General features: G+C 48.8%; 1 protein-coding gene across 1 annotated transcript in view; it reads left to right on the top strand.

Moving 5' to 3' along the window:
- Gcn1 (GCN1 activator of EIF2AK4) overlaps nt 1–20,093 on the top strand; it is a 63,044-nt gene that overhangs the window by 17,202 nt on the left and 25,749 nt on the right. Inside the window, exons 11-33 of the mRNA XM_085681527.2 lie at nt 188–316; nt 925–975; nt 1,272–1,370; nt 1,607–1,780; nt 3,232–3,384; nt 5,057–5,149; nt 7,160–7,235; nt 7,374–7,533; nt 9,530–9,719; nt 9,816–9,940; nt 10,681–10,859; nt 11,503–11,596; nt 12,388–12,501; nt 12,596–12,794; nt 13,872–14,027; nt 14,317–14,498; nt 15,295–15,375; nt 15,601–15,744; nt 17,125–17,252; nt 17,335–17,524; nt 17,684–17,754; nt 18,964–19,129; nt 19,386–19,580. Coding sequence (XP_085537653.2) covers nt 188–316; nt 925–975; nt 1,272–1,370; nt 1,607–1,780; nt 3,232–3,384; nt 5,057–5,149; nt 7,160–7,235; nt 7,374–7,533; nt 9,530–9,719; nt 9,816–9,940; nt 10,681–10,859; nt 11,503–11,596; nt 12,388–12,501; nt 12,596–12,794; nt 13,872–14,027; nt 14,317–14,498; nt 15,295–15,375; nt 15,601–15,744; nt 17,125–17,252; nt 17,335–17,524; nt 17,684–17,754; nt 18,964–19,129; nt 19,386–19,580 — 3,149 coding nt within the window. The remainder of the gene's footprint in view (nt 1–187; nt 317–924; nt 976–1,271; nt 1,371–1,606; nt 1,781–3,231; nt 3,385–5,056; nt 5,150–7,159; nt 7,236–7,373; nt 7,534–9,529; nt 9,720–9,815; nt 9,941–10,680; nt 10,860–11,502; nt 11,597–12,387; nt 12,502–12,595; nt 12,795–13,871; nt 14,028–14,316; nt 14,499–15,294; nt 15,376–15,600; nt 15,745–17,124; nt 17,253–17,334; nt 17,525–17,683; nt 17,755–18,963; nt 19,130–19,385; nt 19,581–20,093) is intronic.

Below are 20,093 nucleotides of genomic sequence, written 5' to 3'. Positions count from 1 at the left end.
GCTTTCCCCTAGACATAACTAAATAAATGTTAAGATGAGAAAAGGAATAAGGTTTTAACCGCCAATGGGGGAGGAGTTTCTTTTCTGAGATTGCTGGTGATGAGGTAAAGGGCTGGGGTAAAGAGCTAGGACTGACGTCTTCATGTTTAGCTGCTGCAACCCCTGAGCTGTGACTCTGTGTGTCCAGATCAGCTGAAGTCCAACAGCCCCCGCCTGATGGATGAAGCTGTGCTGGCACTGCGCAACCTGGCCCGCCAGTGCAGTGACTCCTCCGCCACTGAGGCCTTGACCAAACACCTGTTTGCAATCCTTGGAGGTGAGCAGCCTTGTCGGCACAGCCGGTGACACACAGCAGGTGTTCCCCTAGCCTTGGAACCAGGATGTGGTAGGAATTTGATTCTGAGTCTACTCCGGGGGAAGTTTTTGATGAGGCACACTTCCACATGTGGCGGAAACACACCCATGGCGTAAAGACAGTGATGCCAGTGGTTTTAAGAATGTTTTGTGTGCATGGGAGGAGAAAAGGAAAGATATGAAGATGTTAATGGTGTCTTTGAGTAGTGGGAACATGCTGGTGTAGCACATTTTTCTTTTTGTATTTTCTGTAAAAATGTAGTACTTTTGTTTGTTTGGTTTCTCGAGACAGGGTTTCTCTATGTAGCCCTGGCTGTCCTGGAACTTGCTCTGTAGACCAGAGAGCAGCTCCACTCACAGAGATCTACCTATCTCTGCCTCCTGAGTGCTGGGATTAGAGGCGTGCGCCACCACTGCCCAGCAAAGAATGTAGTACTTTTATTCAGAAAACATAAGGCTATAAAGTGCTATTTAAACCCAACTTCACACCAGAAAGGCTGCTTCGGGAGTCTGCATGTGTGTCATGCTGTGGGGCCAACATGAACGATCACTTTTGTTCCTTTCTCACAGGCTCAGAAGGAAAGCTAACTGTCGTAGCCCAGAAGATGAGTGTCCTTTCAGGTAGGGATCCTCCCGGGTCAGATAAGGCGAGTCCTTTGAACCCTGGTGCCCAACAGTGTTGGCTGTGTCAGCTTGCCTACCAGTACTCTGCTGTTGGCCTGTGCGGCAGGGGGCCTGGTTTCTGTAAACGGAGAGACTGGAAGAAAATTGGAGTGTCTGTAATGGCTAGGGGAAAGTGTGGCTGCTGGGTACCCAGAAGAGGTCTGTGACCTGGTGTACCCTGATGGCAGTGGCAGGAAGGCTTGTCTGCTGTGGCTTGTGCAGGGGAGGGAACAACCAGAGAATCTGCTTTTCAGGGATTGGAAGCCTCAGTCATCACGTGGTATCTGGGCCTTCTAGTCAAGTCCTGAATGGGTGTGTGGCTGAGCTGTTCATCCCATTCCTCCAGCAGGAAGGTAATTCCTTGTGGCATGGGGAGCATGCAGTTTAGACCCATTGTTGACCATGGTTTTCCAGGCAGTCTTCCGAAAGCCTTTCTAAAGGCACACCTCCTTGAGTTAGCAGGGCTGGGGATGTCTGAAATATCACTGCTTCCTCCCCTGGGACCCCGGCTTGCCTTCTCCCACGGCTTGCAGTGATTTGGTATGGTTATGAGACGTCAGGCCGACTGAACTTGTGCCACTTACCCTAGTGCATGAAGGTACCCTGGTACACGCCATCTCTGTCCTGGCGCTCTGGTGCAACCGGCTCACTACAGAAGTGCCCAAGAAGCTTACTGATTGGTTCAAGAGAGTTTTCAGCCTTAAAACCTCCACCTCCGCAGTGAGGCATGCCTACCTGCAGTGCATGCTGGCCTCTTTCCGAGGTAAGATGGCCAGGCCTCCAGTGAAGGGGTGACTGAGCCCAGGGCATGCTCCCTGTTCCGGGCTTCTCTTCTGGTTCCCTGACTAGACCTCATTTTCTTCTGAGTCCTTGTCCCTGTCTTCACTTTAGTGACTCCTTCCCTTGTTGGATTTTTGTTGGTTGGTTTTTGTTTTGAATTTTGGTTTTTGACATAGGATTTCTCTGTGTGGCCTTGGCATTCCTGGAACTCGCTTTGTAGACCAGGCCGGCCTCAAACTCACAGATCCACCTGCCTCTGCCTCCCAAGTGCTGGGCTTTAAGGCATGTGCCACCATACTAGGCTCCCTTATTGAATTTTATTCAGAAAGGACCTGTTGTTGTACTGAGATCATATTTAAAAGGTCAGTGCTATGTAAACTTGATTTTGAACTCTTTAAAAAATTGCCACTTTCATCTCTTCAGTGCTAAACACAGCTACTGATACTGGCATCCCGTCTTCTCCAACCCAAATAGCCAGAGGAATTTGATTTCTTTACTAAAATCCTCTTGATAGTGATTCCTCTCTCTGATATAGGCTTGCATTTCTTTTAAATGATGTGTTGATTTTAAATTTATGAACTACTAAATTATAAATTTAAATTACTAATTTATGAATTAAATTTGTGGAAAACGTCAAGAAGATTCCAAAGCCTTCTTGAGACTGAGGAAATGGGCTTTGTGCCCACACATGTTAGGAGTAGGAACAGAATCTGTCAGAAGTGCTTGTCTTGAGCTGACAGGAACCAGGCCTTAGTGACGGCACCGCTGGGTATTGTGGTTTAGGCCTGCTATCCCAGAACCTGGGAGGGGGAGGCAGGAGCTCCAGGGCGTCTTTGGCTACCTACTGAATTTGAGGCCAACCTGGGATACATGAGTAGTTATAAAAAGCAAAATGGGTGTGTTTAGGTGTAGTTGTAACTTTTTTTTTTTGAATGTAATTTACTTAGAGATAGGGTTTCTTCTCTACATAGCTCTGGCTGTCCTGGAACTCACAGAAATCTACCTGCTGGGAATGAAGGCTTGCACCACCATGCCTAGCTTATTCATTTATTTTTAGTGTGTTTATATCATAGGTTAGCAGATTGGCTAGAGGTTGTCTTGTTGTGAGAAGAACACCAGATTGGAATGGCTAGGCTTGTAGTTAGTAGTGGTTCTTTGTCAACCAGCTGTTGACAACTCTGGACAGTTTACTTTGCCTCCCTGTTTCCTTATCCTGTGGAAGAGCAGCTGATGATCAGATTAATAAGATTCCTTCACTTTTAATTTTTATGACTATAGAGTTTAAATCCCAGATTCTTTCTCTGGTTCTTTGAGATACTCAGAAAATTAACCGAAGGATTTTAGCCAGTCCACGCTTGGGTGGATAATGTCTTCTCAAATAATTGCCTCACTTCTGTGGACCAGGTCGTCTCTGAGATGCTTCTGTCTTCACAGGTGACACACTCCTGCAGGCCTTGGACTTTCTGCCCTTGCTCATGCAGACAGTGGAGAAGGCGGCCTCCCAGAACACCCAGGTTCCCACAGTCACTGAAGGGGTCGCTGCAGCGTTGCTGCTCTCCAAGCTTTCTGTGGCTGACTCACAGGCTGGTAAGGGTCTGCACGCGCCCACGGTGCAGGTGACAGTCCTTGGTCGAGTGTTGGATGCTTAGCAGCCTGTCAGCTTGTCAGCTCCAGGGCTGCCTGTTATCTGCAGGGATGAGCTCAGGGTCACAATAGAAGTGCAGCCAAGGCTGCATCTGTCCTCGACTCGCTGTTCTTGCCTCTGTTACTTCAGTGCTTTGGGCTGGGCTTGTCTGTGATGCTTGTACTGTGTGGTTGAGTATTAGGACTTTTTTTTTAATTGTTGTACTTGTTTATTTTATGTGTATGAGTGTTTTGCCTGCATGTATGGGCAGCATAGGTGCTCAGTACCACAGAAGTTGGAGGAGGGTGTCAGATTCCTTGTAACTGGAGTTGTAGACAGTTGTGAGCTGCCATGTAGGTGTTAGGAACCTGGGTCCTCTGCAAGAGTAGCTGGTACTCTTAACCACTAAGTCATCTTTCTAGACTTCGTGTTTGAATTGCTTACATATTCATAGGATGCTCTAGTTCATTCCTGTTGCTGCAGTAAAGCACCCTGACAGAAAGCATCTTGGGGAGACAGGTTCATTTCTGCTACAACTCCAGGTTATACGGTGCCATTGTGGGACAGTTAAGGCAGGAACGTCAAAGAGCTGGTCATATCATGTCTACAGTCAAGAGCAGAGAGAAACATGCTTGGTAACGTGCTGTGTCATCCACCAACCATGCATGGGAACGATTCAAGTCAGAGCCTCCCCGTCCTTTTCTGCCTTGACTGGAGTCCTTTTTGTTAGTCATCTTTGTCACTGTGACAGACTACTTGAGAAATTCAGCTCAGGGTGAAAGATTTGTTGTGGTCCATGGTCTCAGAGGGCCCAGTCACATGGCGGGCAGCTGCCCACTGTCTTTGGATCTGTGTCAGGCAGGGAGTGTGTGACTGAGCTACTTACCTCTTGGTGGCAGGGAAGCAAAACAAAGACACGAGTCTCAGCATCTCTTTCCAGAGTGTACATTGGTGACTGACCTATGTCCCCCAGGCCCCGTCTCCTGAAGGTTTTACCATCTGCCAGTGGCGCCATAAGCTGGGAACCATATCTTCAGCATATGGGCCTTGGAGTGGGTGCACGGCATCTAGTTCTAGGTCCTCCCTTTCTGCCAGTGCGCTCACCTGACCTTGCACCCACTGTATACACCAAGACCTTTGGCTCCCTGGGCGGAGATGCACATGAACACAGCCTCACTTCAGCACATCTCAGGGTGCATGCTTTGGAGTGGGAGGACAGAGATGTGAGTCACTGAAGAAGGTTGAGTCTTCGTTTGAGGAATGAGTGTTGGGAAAGGTTTCATGAAGGAGGAAGCATTTGATCTCTGAGAAGCTAAAGGATGTGACTCTCATGAAGAAATGGCCACAATTAGGGAAAGGCAGGGAGAGCTGCATCGTGTGAACCTCAGGTGTTCCAGGTTCCTGGGTAGTGGGAACTGCAGAGGAGAAGCTGCAGGCAGCAGAGAACCCTACAGTTGTGCAGACCACAAGTGAGGCCAGAAGGACTGATGCTTGGTTTCAGACTAGAACAGTGAGCTTGGAAACGGTCTTCATGGAGTGTCTTTCACAGAGCCTGCCCAGCAGCTTCAGCTTAGAGAGCCACGCTGTGGGGGGCATGGTGCGCTGTGTCATGGGGTGACCTTTGCTTTCTTGCAGAGGCCAAACTGAGCAACTTTTGGCAGCTGATCGTAGATGAAAAGAAGCAGATTTTCACTTCTGAGAAGTTTCTACTCCTGGCTTCAGAGGATGGTGAGTTTTGCGACCTCTGACAGGTCTTTAGGGAGGTCCTGTTTCTGAGCAACTGCTTAGCCAGCAGCTCTGTAAGCATCCAGAATCATGATCTGACCAGCAGCCTGGCTGTTTTCGGAATGAATTCATTCTGTGTGGGAGAATCAAGATCAGTAGAAAGGCGAACTTGGGAGGACTGTAGCGGCAGTCATGGAGCTGTGATATTAGCTGTAATTATAGCCGAATGGGTAATTGGTGCTGTCTGGTTTCCTTATGCTAAGTGCTATGGAGTTGTGGCAGCTCTACTCCCCCACCAGGCGACACAGAAACTACTGGTTTCTATCCTGGCAGAAAAGGAACAATGATCTTCAATGTGCAAAATTCTAGGTTGCCTCACAGGAGTCTGCCATTAATTAGTGATGTGAAGTCTTTTGACTCATGAATCACAACATCCTATTAATGAGCTACAACTATTAGTCACTTTCTGGTTTCTTTCTTTTTTTTTTAACTTAGATTTTGATTAGGAACGACATTCATATAGTTCAGAGACGAGGTGGGAGGGAATCTTCATTGAAAACCGCCTGCTTTGACCTGTAGCCACTCAGTTCTGCTGGCCATTGACAGCCAGTTTTACCTGCTGCTCTGTGTCCTTGATATTATAGAGATCCATCCCCCTGAGTGTTCTCTTCCTCTTTATCCACCATGCCTCATACCCACCATGAGTTCCTTGTTCAGTGAGCTACATGAGCCGCTGGCTGAGAGTACAGTGAATTTTTTTTTTCTCTTTTGAGGTTTATTTTATGAGTTTGAGTTTTGCTTTTATATATGTCTGTATCTGGTAGGTACTATTAGAGGTCAGAAGAAGGAGTTGAGTCCCCTGGAGCTGTAATGAATTAGGGATGGTTATGAGCTACCATGTAGGTGCTGGGAATCCAGCCCAATTCCTGTGCAAGAGCACCAGGTGTTCTTAACCAATGAGCCATCTCGCCAGCCGCCCCCTCTTTTTGTCTTCAAATACAGGTTTTATTGTGTAGCCTAGGCTAACCTTAAACTCGGGGTCTCAGTGCTGAAACCTCTCAAGCACTGGGATTGTAGGTGTGCGCTACCACTCATAGCTAATAATGCTATACCTTTTTTCTGCTCCCCTCCCTTTCTCCCCTCTCCCCTTCTACCCTCTCTTGTGACCCCCTTGCTCCCAGTTTTTCAGGAGATCTTGTTTCTTTCTCTTTTCCTATTTAGATCCATGTATGTCTATCTTAGATAGCTAGTAATTTTTTTAAAGATTTATTTATTTATTATGTACACAGTGTTCAGCCTCCATGTATGCCTGCAGGCCAGAAGAGGGCACCTGATCTCATTACAGATGGTTGTGAGCCAGCATGTGGTTACTGGGAATTGAACTCAGGACCTCCAGAAGAGCAGTCAGTGCTCTTAACCTCTGAGTCATCTCTCCTGCCCTGATAGCTAATAATTCTTAATCATTAAAATCAGTGTATACCTTCTTTACTTCCAAATATATATGTCCATAATAGAGAAAAAGACAAAAATGAACTGTAGTTTCATATCTGGTGTTAATCACATTTACATTTTGCTGTTAATTTTTTTTTTATTTCATTCCAATGCTTTCTGGGGTTGGGGAAGAATACATTTAGTTATTTAATTTTTTTTTCTCTCTTGGTGTGTGTGTGTATACGCCTAAAAGTTGGAAGACAACTTTTAGGAGCAGGTTCTCTCATTCCGCTGTGTGGGTTCTAGGGATTGTATTCAAGTTATCAGTCAGGTTTAGTGGAAGCTCTTTTACCTACTGAGCCAGCTCACTGGTCCCAGTTAGTTGTTTCAAAAAGACTTGCCCTGGCCAGTGAGTGGTGACTCACGCCTTTAATCGTAGCATTTAGGAAGCAAAGGCAGGTGGATCTCTGAGTTCGAGGCCAGCCTGGTCTACAGAGCTAGTTCCAGAACAGCCAGGGCTACACCCAAGAATCCCTGTCTCATAAAACAAAAATAGACTTGCACAATTTCTTTCCCTTACAGCCCTGTGTACTGTGCTGCATTTGACGGAGAGGCTTTTCCTCGACCACCCGCAGAGACTCACCAACAGCAGAGTTCAGTACGTGAGCCTCACTTTTCCTGTCCTCTGGGCCAGCAGAGCAGATGCTGACAGAACTTTGAGGAGTGGGTATGTGGCAGGTTTGGCTGTGGAAGACCCTATGCCAACGTACCAGGACATCTGTCTTTGTGTTTGCAGACAGTACTATCGGGTCCTGGTGACTGTGCTCCTGAGCCGTACCTGGCATGTGCGCAGGCAGGCACAGCAGACAGTTCGGAAGTTGCTGTCCTCTCTCGGGGGCATTAAGCTGGCCAATGGCCTTTTGGAGGAGCTGAAGATTGTCCTCAGTTCTCACAAGGTGAGAGGATCAACTTGCTTCTGCCCTGGCCTTTCAGCTGACCACTCCTGGCATGTTTTCTCTCTCAGATTGGGTGATTCCAGAACTCTCTGCCTTTCCACCAAGCTTTTTTAACATCTTTGCATTTTAGAGACTTTTTTCCTGTTTCCATACCTTTGATGTAGTTCAACCAAAATATTTTTGGATATTTTGTTTTTGATTGTTTTATTCTTTTTAATTTTTTACTTTATTTTATTTTTTCATTTATTTATTTATTTATTTATTTATTTTTGATGTTTTTGAGACAGGGTTTCGCTGTAGTTTTTAGAGCCTATCCTGGAACTAGCTCTTGTAGACCAGACTGGCCTCGAACTCAAAGAGATCTGCGTGCCTCTGCCTCCCGAGTGCTGGGAGTGCGCCACCACTGCCTCGACTTTTTGTTTTTTTTAATGAAGTTGCCCTTTTTTAAAGATTCTATTTATTAAGTATACAGTGTTCTGCCAGAAGAGGCACCAGATCCCATTATAGATGGTTGTGAACCACCATGTGGTTGCTGGGAATTGAACTCAGGACCTCTGGAAGAGCCTGAGCCGTCTCTCCAGCCCCTGATTGTTTTAAAACAATTTTAAACACATTTATTTTCGCTTTTGATCTTTTCACAGTACCTTTGAAGGCAAGCTTTTTTTTTTTTTAAGTCTGAAACAGTTTATTTTGTTTTGTTTTTTTCAGGACAGGGTTTCTCTGTAGCTTTGGATCCAGTCCTGGAACTTGTTCTGTACAGCAGACTGGTCTCGAACTCTCAGAGATCTGTCTGCCTCTGCCTCCCAAGTGCTGGAATTAAAGGCATGCACCACCACCGATGGCTCCTAAACACCCTTTTTTTTTTTTAATGCTCATTGGTGTTTCCCCATGGGTATCGGGTCTCCTGGAACTGGAGTTACAGACAGCTGTGAGCTGCCATGTGGGTGCTGGGAATTGAACCCAGGTCCTCTAGGAAGAACAATCCGTGCTCTTAACCACTGAGCCATCTCTCCAGCCCCCACTCCTCCTTTTTTATTTTAATTTTTACTCTACATACATCCTAATTTTTCCCTAACTCTCTCTTCCCCGTCTCCTACAACCACCCTCCTCCCCTGATCCACTTCTCCTTTTTCCTTTTTTTTTTTATTTAAAAAAAAGTCTTTCTAGGAATGTCAACTGAACCTATCATAACAAATTACAATAAAACGAGACACAAACCCTCATATCATGACTGGATGAGGTGACCCATTGGGAGGAAAAGAGTCCCAAGTACAGACAAAAGAGTCAGTTTCTCCCGACTCATGCTGTCGGCTCTTCCAAGAACACCAACAGTGTACCAATAACATATATGTAGAGGCCCTTGCTCAGAGCCTTAGAGAGTTTGTGACTGTTGCTTCAGATTCTGTGAGCCCTGTGGGCTTTGCTTAGTTAAGTCTGTGAACTGTGTTCTCACAGTGTCCTTGACCCTCTGAACAAGCTAGCTATCTAGGCTATCTGGGTTCTCTCAGGCAGTAGCAGGAAGAACCAGGAGTACACAGGGAGACCTGGACTGTTGAAGCGTTCTAGGTGCCAGACATCACCATTTTTCCCTCAGCAGTGTGTATGCTTGGTCTCCAGAACCAGTTTTCTAATTCATTCTCTAAAATGCTTCTTTAGAGTTTTTAGGTGACTGTGCTCGGTGTCTTTCCAGGCACATTACAGCCTGTGGCTCCAGGGCAGGAAGCGAGACGTTGGTTGCTCTCCAGCAGGGACTCCCTGTGATAGCAGGAGAAACTCAGTGGCCCTGCAGGGACTCCCTGTGATAGCAGGAGAAGCTCAGTGGCCCTGCAGGGACTCCCTGTGATAGCAGGAGAAGCTCAGTGGCCCTGCAGGGACTCCTTGGGATAGCAGGAGAAGCTAAGTGGCCCTGCAGGGACTCCCTGAGATAGCAGGAGACGCTCTCTGTTTACTGCCATACACAGGGCTCTCTGGGAACTCATTTGTTCTCTCTCTAAAGGTGCTGCCCATGGAGGCTCTTGTGACAGATGCGGGGGAGGTGACTGAGATGGGCAAGGCCTATGTGCCTCCACGGGTCCTACAGGAAGCACTGTGTGTCATCTCTGGGGTGCCAGGGCTCAAGGGTGACATCACTAGCACTGAGCAGCTGGCCCAGGAGATGCTGATCATCTCTCACCACCCGTCCCTAGGTCTGTGGCCGTGGTAGGAATGGGGAGGTGGGTGGCTCTTTAGGGCAGGGTGGTGGTAGCTCCGGCAGAAGGTTTCAAGAAGCCCCTCTCCTTCAGTGGCAGTGCAGTCCGCACTCTGGCCAGCACTTCTCACCAGGATGAAGATTGACCCTGAAGCCTTCATCACCAGACACCTGGATCAGATCATCCCCAGAATCACTACACAGAGTCCCCTGAACCAGGTAATGGGTCCCTGAGCTAGATTTGTACTTAATGTCAGTGCCCGGGGACTCCCATTGCAGGGTACAAGAAGTGAGGGCTCACAGAAGCAAGAGGAAGAATGGTGATGTGTAGTCTTGTCTCCTTGATTGTAAGGGATAGAATGCATACTGGTTGGAGCACAAAAGGGAGCTTAGGGCCTCATTTATGGACTGTATTCAAAGATGTGATTAGTTTTTGATGGTGCTGCCAGACTTAGCTGTGCCCTTAGGACAGCAGAGGTGCTTTCCTTCCTTCATCATGAAACCCACCTGACCCCTGAGTCACTTCTCTCTGCTTTCTGACGTGTGAGCCGCATTCTCAAGTTTCTGGTAAGAAAGAGTTGTGGCCTCACACCTTTTCCTCCCACCAGCTCCAGTGGGAAAACACACATTTTCCAGGAATGTCAGCTGGCATGAGGTCTTGTCACCCCAATTGACCTGTTCCCAAGACTGTCTTTCTGGTTCGGGGTTACATGCCTACCTTTGGAAATGGTGAGGTTGTGGTCCCTGGACCACAGAGTTGAGAGTGGAGTGTGCACTCCAAAACAGTGACGATAGCAGAGTGAGGGGGACGGCTTGTCTAGTAAGGCAAGCTCAGACACAATGAGCCGCGCTGGTGGGCATTACTCAAAGCACAAGGCAGAAACGGGGAGCCGATTGCAAGGGTCATTTGGGTGTGGCAGAATTAGGGTATAGATTGACTGTGTCTGTTTGTCTGCCAGTCTTCCATGAACGCCATGGCCTCCCTTTCCATCCTGTCTCCTGACCGAGTCCTCCCTCAGCTCATCAGCACTATCACCGCCTCTGTGCAGAACCCTGCACTGTGCCTCGTGACTCGGGAGGAATTTGCCATCATGCAGACCCCTGCCGGAGAGCTGTTTGATAAATCCATCATCCAGAGGTGAGACTCAATTGCTCGCTAGTTGGCTCAGTTACCTTTCCTCCACAGGTCTGATTTTCAAGCTTATTTGATGGAGACATCTTTATTAGAATCATTGTGAGTAAACAAAACAACCTGTCTGTCCTTGGCAGAAATAGCTGCTTGTATTCCAGGCCCAGTGCTTAGGTCCTAGATGTTGGCGAGTTCGGATCTTGCACTACCTGGGTACATCTTAAACTATCTGGCAGCTGATGTGGTGGTGTGTGCCTGTAATCCCAAACTTTGGAGGCTGAGATACAGGGATTATAAATTGGAGGCCAGGCGGGACTATATAGAGGTCCTTCCTACATTGTGAGTGTCTCAAAAAAGAAAAAAGGCTGAGGAGATGGACCTAAGTAAGTGCTTGCTGGCCAGCCAGCCTAGTTAAGATGTCAGCTAGTTAAGACCTCATCTCAAAAGATACCATGGAGTCTGATGAAAATACTAGAAATTAACTTTTGGCCTCCACACACACCACACATGTGAGCACATACACGCATGCATGTGCACACAGACACAGGAAAAACAAATATTAAGGTTTGCTGGCTAGGCTTGGTGGCTGTAACGAGGCTAAGCAGCCTGGTGGCTGTTTTGAAGCTGGATACCTGCCTGCCCTGTATTTCAGTGCCCAGCAGGACAGCATAAAAAAAGCCAACATGAAGCGAGAGAACAAAGCCTACTCCTTCAAGGAGCAAATCATTGAGCTGGAGCTGAAGGAGGTGAGTACGGGGCGCATCTCCAGGAGCCAGTGAGCTCCAGGAAAACGGAGGCCACTGACTCTCTTTGGCGCGTTCTTCTGTCCTTCCCTCGATTCGCCTAGTCCTCTCCAGCACTGCTCATTGTTCCTCTGTGGCTCGCCTGCCTGTTTCAGCCCGTGCTCTCCCTCGGTCTTCCACATCTCATCCCTTGCCCCTCCCAGAAAAGTGACTCCCTGCCCATCTGTCCGTAGGATGCTTCACTCCCTTCCTGGCTTGTTGCTTTTATCTCATTTTTCATGCTCCACAGTTACATTATGTATTTGTTTTCCTGCTAGATTGTGAGCTCTGTGAGGGCAGAGATCCCATCTTCTCCTCAGTGTCTCTAGCATCTCAGTTTCTGGCATGATGTAGGTGCTCAATAAATACTTTGAAAGACTGAGTGATCTTTCTGTCACTCAAGCAGCCTCTGTCCTGTAACAGCGTTGGGTGGGTCTGAGGGCAGGCTAAAGTTTTTAAACTGCAGTCATGTGACCACCAGAATACCCATTAGAGATCATTGAAGGTTGTGTTCTTTCTTTGATGTTTCTCTCCTCATCTTTTAAAGGTGAAAATCTTGTTTTAAAGTTTGCTTCTTTGCTACTCTCTCCATTCTGTAGGCATCCAGTGGCCATGACCTTTAGAGGGGTGAAGGAGGGCATGTGCTAGACTTGAGGGTGACCTGGAATTCTTTTTGGAAGCTGGGTAGCTTTTCTCTGGTGGGAGGCAGATCTGTTCCATGGATATAGAGTTGGTTTCTGACCCCGGTCCTTTAGGAGATAAAGAAGAAGAAAGGCATTAAAGAGGAGGTGCAGCTGACCAGCAAGCAGAAGGAGATGCTGCAGGCCCAGATGGACAAGGAGGCGCACGTCCGGAGGCGGCTGCAGGAGGTAAGCAGCTACCACTAGCACATGACAGTGCCGGAAGGATGTTCTGTGTGCCAGCCCTGCTCTTTGCTGACTCTTCTGGTGATTCTGCTTGCAGCTGGATGGGGAGCTAGAGGCAGCACTCGGACTGCTAGACGCCATCATGACCAGGAACCCATGTGGCCTGACCCAGTACATCCCTGTTTTGGTCGACGCCTTCCTGCCCTTGCTGAAATCTCCCCTGGCTGCTCCCAGGGTCAAAGGCCCCTTCCTATCCTTGGCTGCCTGTGTCATGCCCCCTAGACTCAAGGCCTTGGGTTAGTCCTTATTTGCTGGCTGTGGGGTAATCAGAGATGTTTGGGAATTGGACTGGAGGTGACTGTGAGTGTTCTAAGTAGACGTGGTGCTCTAAGCTGCTAAATTTTGTTTCCACATGGAGGCAGCCTGTGGAGCCTAAAACCCGGATGTGCTCAAGAACAATAAAGTACTGCCTCTTCCCTCCATTTTGTGTCCTCTCTGCCTTCTGAGGAACAGGCTTTACAGCTAGTTAGCATCTCATCCTTCTGTAGTGGCTTTGTTTTAGTGCTGGAGACAAAAATCTAGGGCCTTTTGTGTGCTAGGCAAGCGCTCTGGTAACTGAGCCACACCCCAGCCCTCTGAAGCAAGCGGTCTCCACAAAGTCAGGTTCAGTAGCAGTGAGAGAGCTTTGGTGTTGTGACTGGTCATTGTGCCACAGCTCATAAGCAGCCTGTGTCAGTGGGGTGGTCAGACCTCTGACCTTTCGCTTTCTGTTAGCTCTGAAGAAACACTAGCCAAGCAGGAGGTAGGGGCGTTACGATGGATGGCTTTACTCTCGTGAGTCATTGGTGACTTTAAGCAGACTTTCTTCCTAGCCTAAAGGGAATGTTGCCATGACTGGGGCTGGAATCTGCAAGCTCTTCTGAGAAGAAATGTCAGCTGGGACATGTGGAACTTGCCAAAAGTATTAGTAGCTGCCTATTTGGAGGAACTGTGTAGCTAGAGCTTTGCTGTGGGATCAGTGACTCGTGGGTGGCTCGTACTCCTCAGCACACTGACTTCTTTAGTATCCAAAGTATCAGCTCTGTCAGACATGGCACTGCCTGCCTGTAATCCCAAAATTTGGAAGGGAGGGAGGAGGATCCTGAGTTTCAGGCTAGCCTGCACTATGTAGTAATATCATAACAAACATCCCAAAACAAACATCACCCCCCAAAAACAAAAGGGCAGCCATTGCCTCCCTCCTGTCTTTTGATGCTGTCACAGGGACTGAGAAAAGGCAGAGACGAGGCTGCCTCTGTCCCCGCACTGCCTGTGTGTAGGGCCAGGTGGGGTGTCTTTGTGGCTCATTTGTTGCCTTTCTTTTCTTCTCACAGGCACCTTGGTGAGTCATGTGACGCTGCGCCTGCTGAAGCCAGAGTGTTCTCTGGACAAGTCCTGGTGCCAAGAAGAGCTTTCAGTGGCTGTGAAGAGGGCAGTGTCGCTGCTGCACACCCATACCATCAGCAGCAGGGTGGGCAAGGGTGAGCCAGGTAAGGGACATGGGGCAGTGTGAGAGGCGGGAGCCAAGGCGTCCCTGAGCTTCCTGTGCCTGTGGTGCTGGGCGGGTCCTCCTCCCTGGCTGTGGTTCTCCTGGTTTGTTTCTGTTCCGTCTCACTTTCTGAAACTGGCCGTCCTGTGAGGTAGGAGTGGGACTGGGTCAGCACCAGTTTGCTGGCCATTGTAGCTGGCGCTGTGCTCGGTGTCAGACTTCCAGTGTCTTCCCCGCCTGCCCTTGGCCTGCACAGCTGCCCCAGCTTCTCTGCTCTGCTGCTCTCACAGACGCTGCACCGCTGTCCGCACCGGCCTTCTCCCTGGTCTTCCCGATGTTAAAGATGGTGCTCACTGAGATGCCCTACCACAGTGAGGAGGAGGAGGAGCAAATGGCCCAGATCCTTCAGATCCTGACTGTCCACGCGCAGCTGAGGGCTTCTCCCGACACCCCACCTGAGAGAGTGGATGAGGTTGGCAGGGAGCGCTCTTGTCCCATGGTTTGAGGGGTCTGGGGAGGCCAGGGCTCCCTGCCTTGGTTTTGGTGTGTCCGTAGCAGCGGTCCACAGTGTAGACAGTGGGCTGGCTCTTCAGAGTGAAGGGGCCGTGCTGCTGCTTTCGTAGGTCTGCATCCATGATTTTATTTTACCATTACTTGAGGTCCTGTGCCCTGCATGCACTGTTTTATTTAACCTGCTGCTTATTCATGACTGTTTTGACTTTGTATCTTTTCCCTAATCTGAACAATACTGTATGTGTTTGCGTGTCTCTTGCATATCTGTAGCACATGTTGGTTTTGAGTTGCTAAGTACATGATGTGTACTGAGCTAGCTTCTCAGAGTTCTTTCCTTCAACACTAACAGACTTTGTGTGAGTCTCACTGTGTAGCCCAGGCTAGCCTCGAACTCACAGAGGACCTCCTATCTCTGCCTCCGAGCACTGGGTAAAAGTGTGCACCACTACACCCAGCCGAGTGATGGGTTTTGGCATTTCTTCCTTTCTTGTAAAGTTGAGTATTTCCTCTTAGGCTCACAGTCCATCAGTCTTTCTCCGGGAGTGTAATGCAGGCTTCAGAGCCTGTCATAGTCTGCGTTAGCACTTATAGGCTTGGTTGTAAATGAACCTAATGACGTTTCTACAGTGACTGAGTCAATGCTATGACCCAGAATATCCTCCTGTAGGAGAGGGAATACCAGCTGACTGGCTGCCTGGCATGGATACAGACCTTCCCTACTTTATTGTCTTAACTTTTCTCCCGTTCTCTCCCAGAATGGCCCAGAGTTGCTGCCTCGTGTGGCCATGCTGCGCCTGCTGACATGGGTGATCGGGACAGGCTCCCCTCGCCTACAGGTGATCTGCTTTCCAGTTGGCCTGTGTTGTGGTTTCTTGTGATGCTGACCTCAAGGATGAATAGTCAAGACCTAGTTTTCTCTTGACCCTCTTGTGTAGGAGGGCTGCTACTGCCTGGCTTGACTATGGGGTTGTAGCCCTAGAGGTGCCATGGGGTGGGTTTTCTAAGGTCAACTGGTGTAACTGAGTTGCTGAACTGAACTAGTATACCAATGTTGTCCCCAGGTTCTAGCCTCAGACACACTGACCACCCTGTGTGCCAGCAGCAGTGGTGAGGATGGCTGTGCCTTCGCGGAGCAGGAGGAGGTGGATGTGCTGCTCTCTGCCTTGCAGTCTCCGTGTACCAGTGTGCGGGAGACTGCACTCCGGGTGCGTGCTGCTTTCCTGTCACTCTAGACAAGTGTTTGCGTGACATAATGAACATCCCTTACCTCAGACAGGACTAGGAGGTCACGGGTGGGTTGGGATCCTCCGAGCTTGTCAGAATGTAGCACTGTCTATTTTTGATTCACCATGGAAGTTTATCAATCTGGATTGTGACTCCCGATCCAGTTACTTATAGCCTTTCCTTTTTCTTCCTCCTCCTCCTCTTCCTCCTTTTATGTATTGATAGGATTTTCTGGCAGAAGCATTTTCAGGGATCAAGGTTTATTTTAGCTCGTAGTTCCAGGTTATCGTCCATTGTGATAGGGAAGACACCTGAGCCTTGAAGCAGTGGCCATATTACATTGGCAGTCAGAAAAAGAGAGTAGTGAATACATGCTTGTCTGTGCTCAACTGGCTTCCTCCAGTCCTCCAGAGTCCAGGATCCCCCTCCCTGGGGAAGGGTGCCGCCCACAACGGGCGAGTCTACCCACATCAGTTAACACAGTCAAGATGATTCCCCACATGCATGCCCATCTTCCAGGGGATTCTAGATTCTAGATTCTGTCAAGTTGACTATTAACAGTAACCATCCTCTGACCTAACTCACAGGGTTATGGCAGTTATTCAACTAACTGCCTCTGTTTAGCTTTTCTGGATGGCTTTTAGATTGTGGTTCCCAAATGCTAGTTCCCCTACTATTGGCACTTGGTAAAATATGGGGAAAATGATAGCAGTATGTTATTTTTTTAATTCATTCAACAAACATCTTTTGAGCTCTTGACAGTCATGTTCAGAGTTAAATTAGTAATTTTTATTTTAAAAAATTCTAAAACTGGATATGGTGGTATACACTTTTAATCCCAGCATTTGGGGGCAGAGGCAGGCAGATCTCTGAGTTCAAGGCCAGCCTTGTCTACATACTGAGTGCTAGGACATCCAGGGCTACATAAAGCAGACCTGTCTTTTAAAAAAAAAATTGTACATCTTTTAATTTTTCATACATCATCATTTCACAAAAGAAGAAAAATGATTTGGGGGTATGATGCGTGATCTGAACCACTGAGCTGTATCCTGAGAGCCCCGTAAACTATTTGAGGGGTCTGAGCAGATTGCCAGTTGAGCTGATTCCCGTCCCTTCTAGACCAGCTTTGTCCAACTCCTTCTGCAGCGATGGGCGTGTTCCCTGCCTGTGCTCTCGAGTGTGGTGGCCGTGTTAGTGTTTGCAGTCTGGCTGCCACGACCGCCTACTTTGCCTTACTGTTGGTTGACTTTCCTTTAGTAGCCACATGCAGCTGATGGTTGTCTTTAGGACAGGCGTGAGGAGATGGGACACATTCACCTTTGAGATGCCAAGACTCACAGTCTGATCCCTCCTCCTCCCAGGGACTGATGGAACTCCAGCTTGTATTGCCAGCACCCGACACTGATGAGAAGAACGGCCTGAACCTGCTGCGGAGACTCTGGGTTGTTAAGTTTGACAAGGACGATGAGATCCGGAAGCTGGCTGAGAGGTGAGAGTCCTTCCGGCAGGGTTGGCTGGGGCACGCACTTCAGGCCTTTGCTTGACCGGTCCTAAATTTTGGTCTGCCGCAGGCTCTGGTCAACCATGGGCCTCGATCTGCAGTCAGATCTCTGCTCTTTGCTGATTGATGATGTGATCTACCATGAGGCGGCCGTGAGGCAGGCTGGGGCTGAAGCCCTTTCCCAGGCAGTGGCACGGTACCAGCGGCAGGCAGCAGAGGTTATGGGCAGGCTCATGGAGATCTACCAGGAGAAGCTCTATGTGAGTGACCTGCACAGCTGCTGTGGTCTGGGGCTGGGGAGGAGGGCGAGTCATCTTCTGTTCAGCTTGTGTCATGGTTCAGGGGTCCAGGCCATTGGTCTGTCTGCCCCTGGGACAAGGGAGAGCACTGCTGGGCTTTTAGCCTCTTGTCTATTGCAGAGACCGCCCCCAGTACTGGATGCTTTGGGACGAGTGATTTCAGAGTCCCCCCCAGACCAGTGGGAAGCCAGGTAAAGCCCTGCTTTGCTCTTGTTGCCAAGCTTTCTGAGATGCACTAGCTGGACTGGGGTGCATACTGCAAGGGGTAGCGCGTGCTGATGCTAAAGTAGGAGAGTCGGACTGCCTGACCTGCGTCAGTGCTGGCTCCCCGTGTATATGCAGCTCTGTGTCCTTGGACATTGTCTCTTCATCTGTGAGAGGGACACGATTCTAGAACCTACCTGGAAAATCCCTGGCTCTAGTCCATTAGCAACATGCAGTGTTCTCAGCAGACGTTGATCTCATTCTCTTGACCCCTAGAGTCGTAGCTGGTTAAGTAGGTACCTAGGAGCAAGTATGACCTTGGAAGACACTTGTCACCCACAGTGGGCTTTCATGAAACAGTATATGGCTAGCTTCCTGAGTGACTGACCACACTGTTAAGGTTGTCGTTGCTGTGTTGAAACACCATGGCCAAAGCAACCTGGGGAGGAAAGGGTTTATCAGGCTTACTCTTCCACATTGCTAGTCATCCTCAGAGGAAGTCAGAGCAGGCACTAAAACGGCAGGGACCTGGAGGCAGGAGCTGATGCAGAGGGCATGAAGGGGTGCTGCTCACTGACTTACTCCTCATGGCGTTCTCAGTCTGCTTTCTCGTAGAACCCAGGACCACCAGCCCAGGGGCGGCTCCACCCATAATGAGGTGGACCTCCCCCCTTAAAGCCTACAGCACAATCCTATGGAGAGACATTTTCTCAATTAAGGTTCCCTCCTCTCCAGTGACTCTAGCCATGTATAGTTGGCGTAAAACCAGTCAGCACACCCACATTCTCTATTTGTGTGGCTTTGTGTGCTAGTGTGGGGTGTTGTATGGAGCCATCTTGTTTATTTCATTTTTCTCTCAAGACCCTCAGCTCGGAATAGGAGTTTCTTGTCTCTAGCTGAGGAGAGTAATTCCACTTTGCCTTTGTTCCTATCCAAGGGCTGTCACATCTGTTTCCTTTACCACGTCTCACAGATAGAGGGGTGTGCATTTCCTCCCAAACCAGGGAAATAGGCAGAGTGGGTCCTGGACTCAGGACACCCTGCAGGAGGTAACCAACAACTGGTCTCCATTGCACAGAACCCTGGGCAGTTGCTCCATGGTGGGCTGCGTCCCCTGCCCCAGAACTGTTTGCTCTTGTCCTCGAGCTGCTCTTGGCTGACCCTTGCCCACCCACGAGCTCCCATTTCTTTCCTAGGTGTGGCCTAGCCTTGGCCCTGAATAAGCTCTCACAGTATTTGGATAGCTCTCAGGTGAAGCCGCTCTTTCAGTTTTTTGTCCCTGATGCCCTCAATGACCGAAACCCAGATGTCCGGAAGTGCATGTTAGATGCAGCGCTTGCAACACTCAATGCCCATGGGAAGGTGAGCAGTCTCAGCAGTTGGGGCGGTAAGACTGAGCAAATGACAAAGAGAAGTGAGTGCCTGAAACCCTGACAGGGCACCAGCACCTAGTGGGAAATTTCATTTGTTTCAGAAAGACCCCCAGTTCTTAGGGGTTTGCTGTGGGCCTGCTGGAAAACTAGCCAGCATTGCCAGCATTGCCAGTGCTGTAGACCTAGCCTGTCCCTTTGATGCAGCCTGTAGGCTGACCTGTCTCTCTGGGATCTGGCCGTTTCAGGAGAATGTCAACTCATTGCTGCCAGTGTTTGAGGAGTTCTTGAAGGATGCACCCAATGATGCCAGCTATGACGCCGTGCGGCAGAGTGTGGTGGTCCTGATGGGTTCTTTGGCCAAGCACCTGGACAAGAGTGACCCCAAAGTAAAACCCATTGTTGCCAAGCTCATTGCTGCCCTCTCAACACCTTCTCAGCAGGTACCTCCATCTTGGGGGCCCATGGATCACTGGGGAATAGGAATCCATTGTGGATAGGCTGTAAGATGCTAGTGGGTGAGTGACTGGCAGAGCAGCCGTTTCTTCTTCAGGAAGAACCTGGCTATTTCAGTTTTCCCTACTCATTTGCTAGAGGTTTGGTTTTTAGTGTGCATATGTGCATGCGTGCTTGTGTGTGTGTGTGTGTGTGTGTGTGTGTGTGTGTGTGTGTTTAGAGTAAATCTCGGCACTGATAAAACAAAGATGACACAAAGATAAAACCAAAAACAAATAACCCAGGGTGTTGCACATCTTTAATCCCAGCACCCTGGAGGCAGAGGCAGGTGGATCTCTGTGAATTCGAGGTCAGCCTGGTCCAGACCTAGAACTCACTGCCTGCCTCTTCTTACCTCTTCCTCCTGAGTGCTAGGATCAGAGGTGTGTGCCACCAGCTTTATAAGCCTTTTTTGTTTGCTTTTCTTTCTTTTTTTTTTAAATATTATTTTTAAAAATATT

This window comes from Myodes glareolus, chromosome 2 (genome assembly GCF_982192425.1).
Source record: "Myodes glareolus chromosome 2, mMyoGla1.1, whole genome shotgun sequence".
NCBI classification, from domain to species: domain Eukaryota; kingdom Metazoa; phylum Chordata; class Mammalia; order Rodentia; family Cricetidae; genus Myodes; species Myodes glareolus.
The sequence above is the reverse complement of the archived record's forward strand: the minus strand, read 5'-3'. Positions and strand labels throughout refer to the sequence as shown.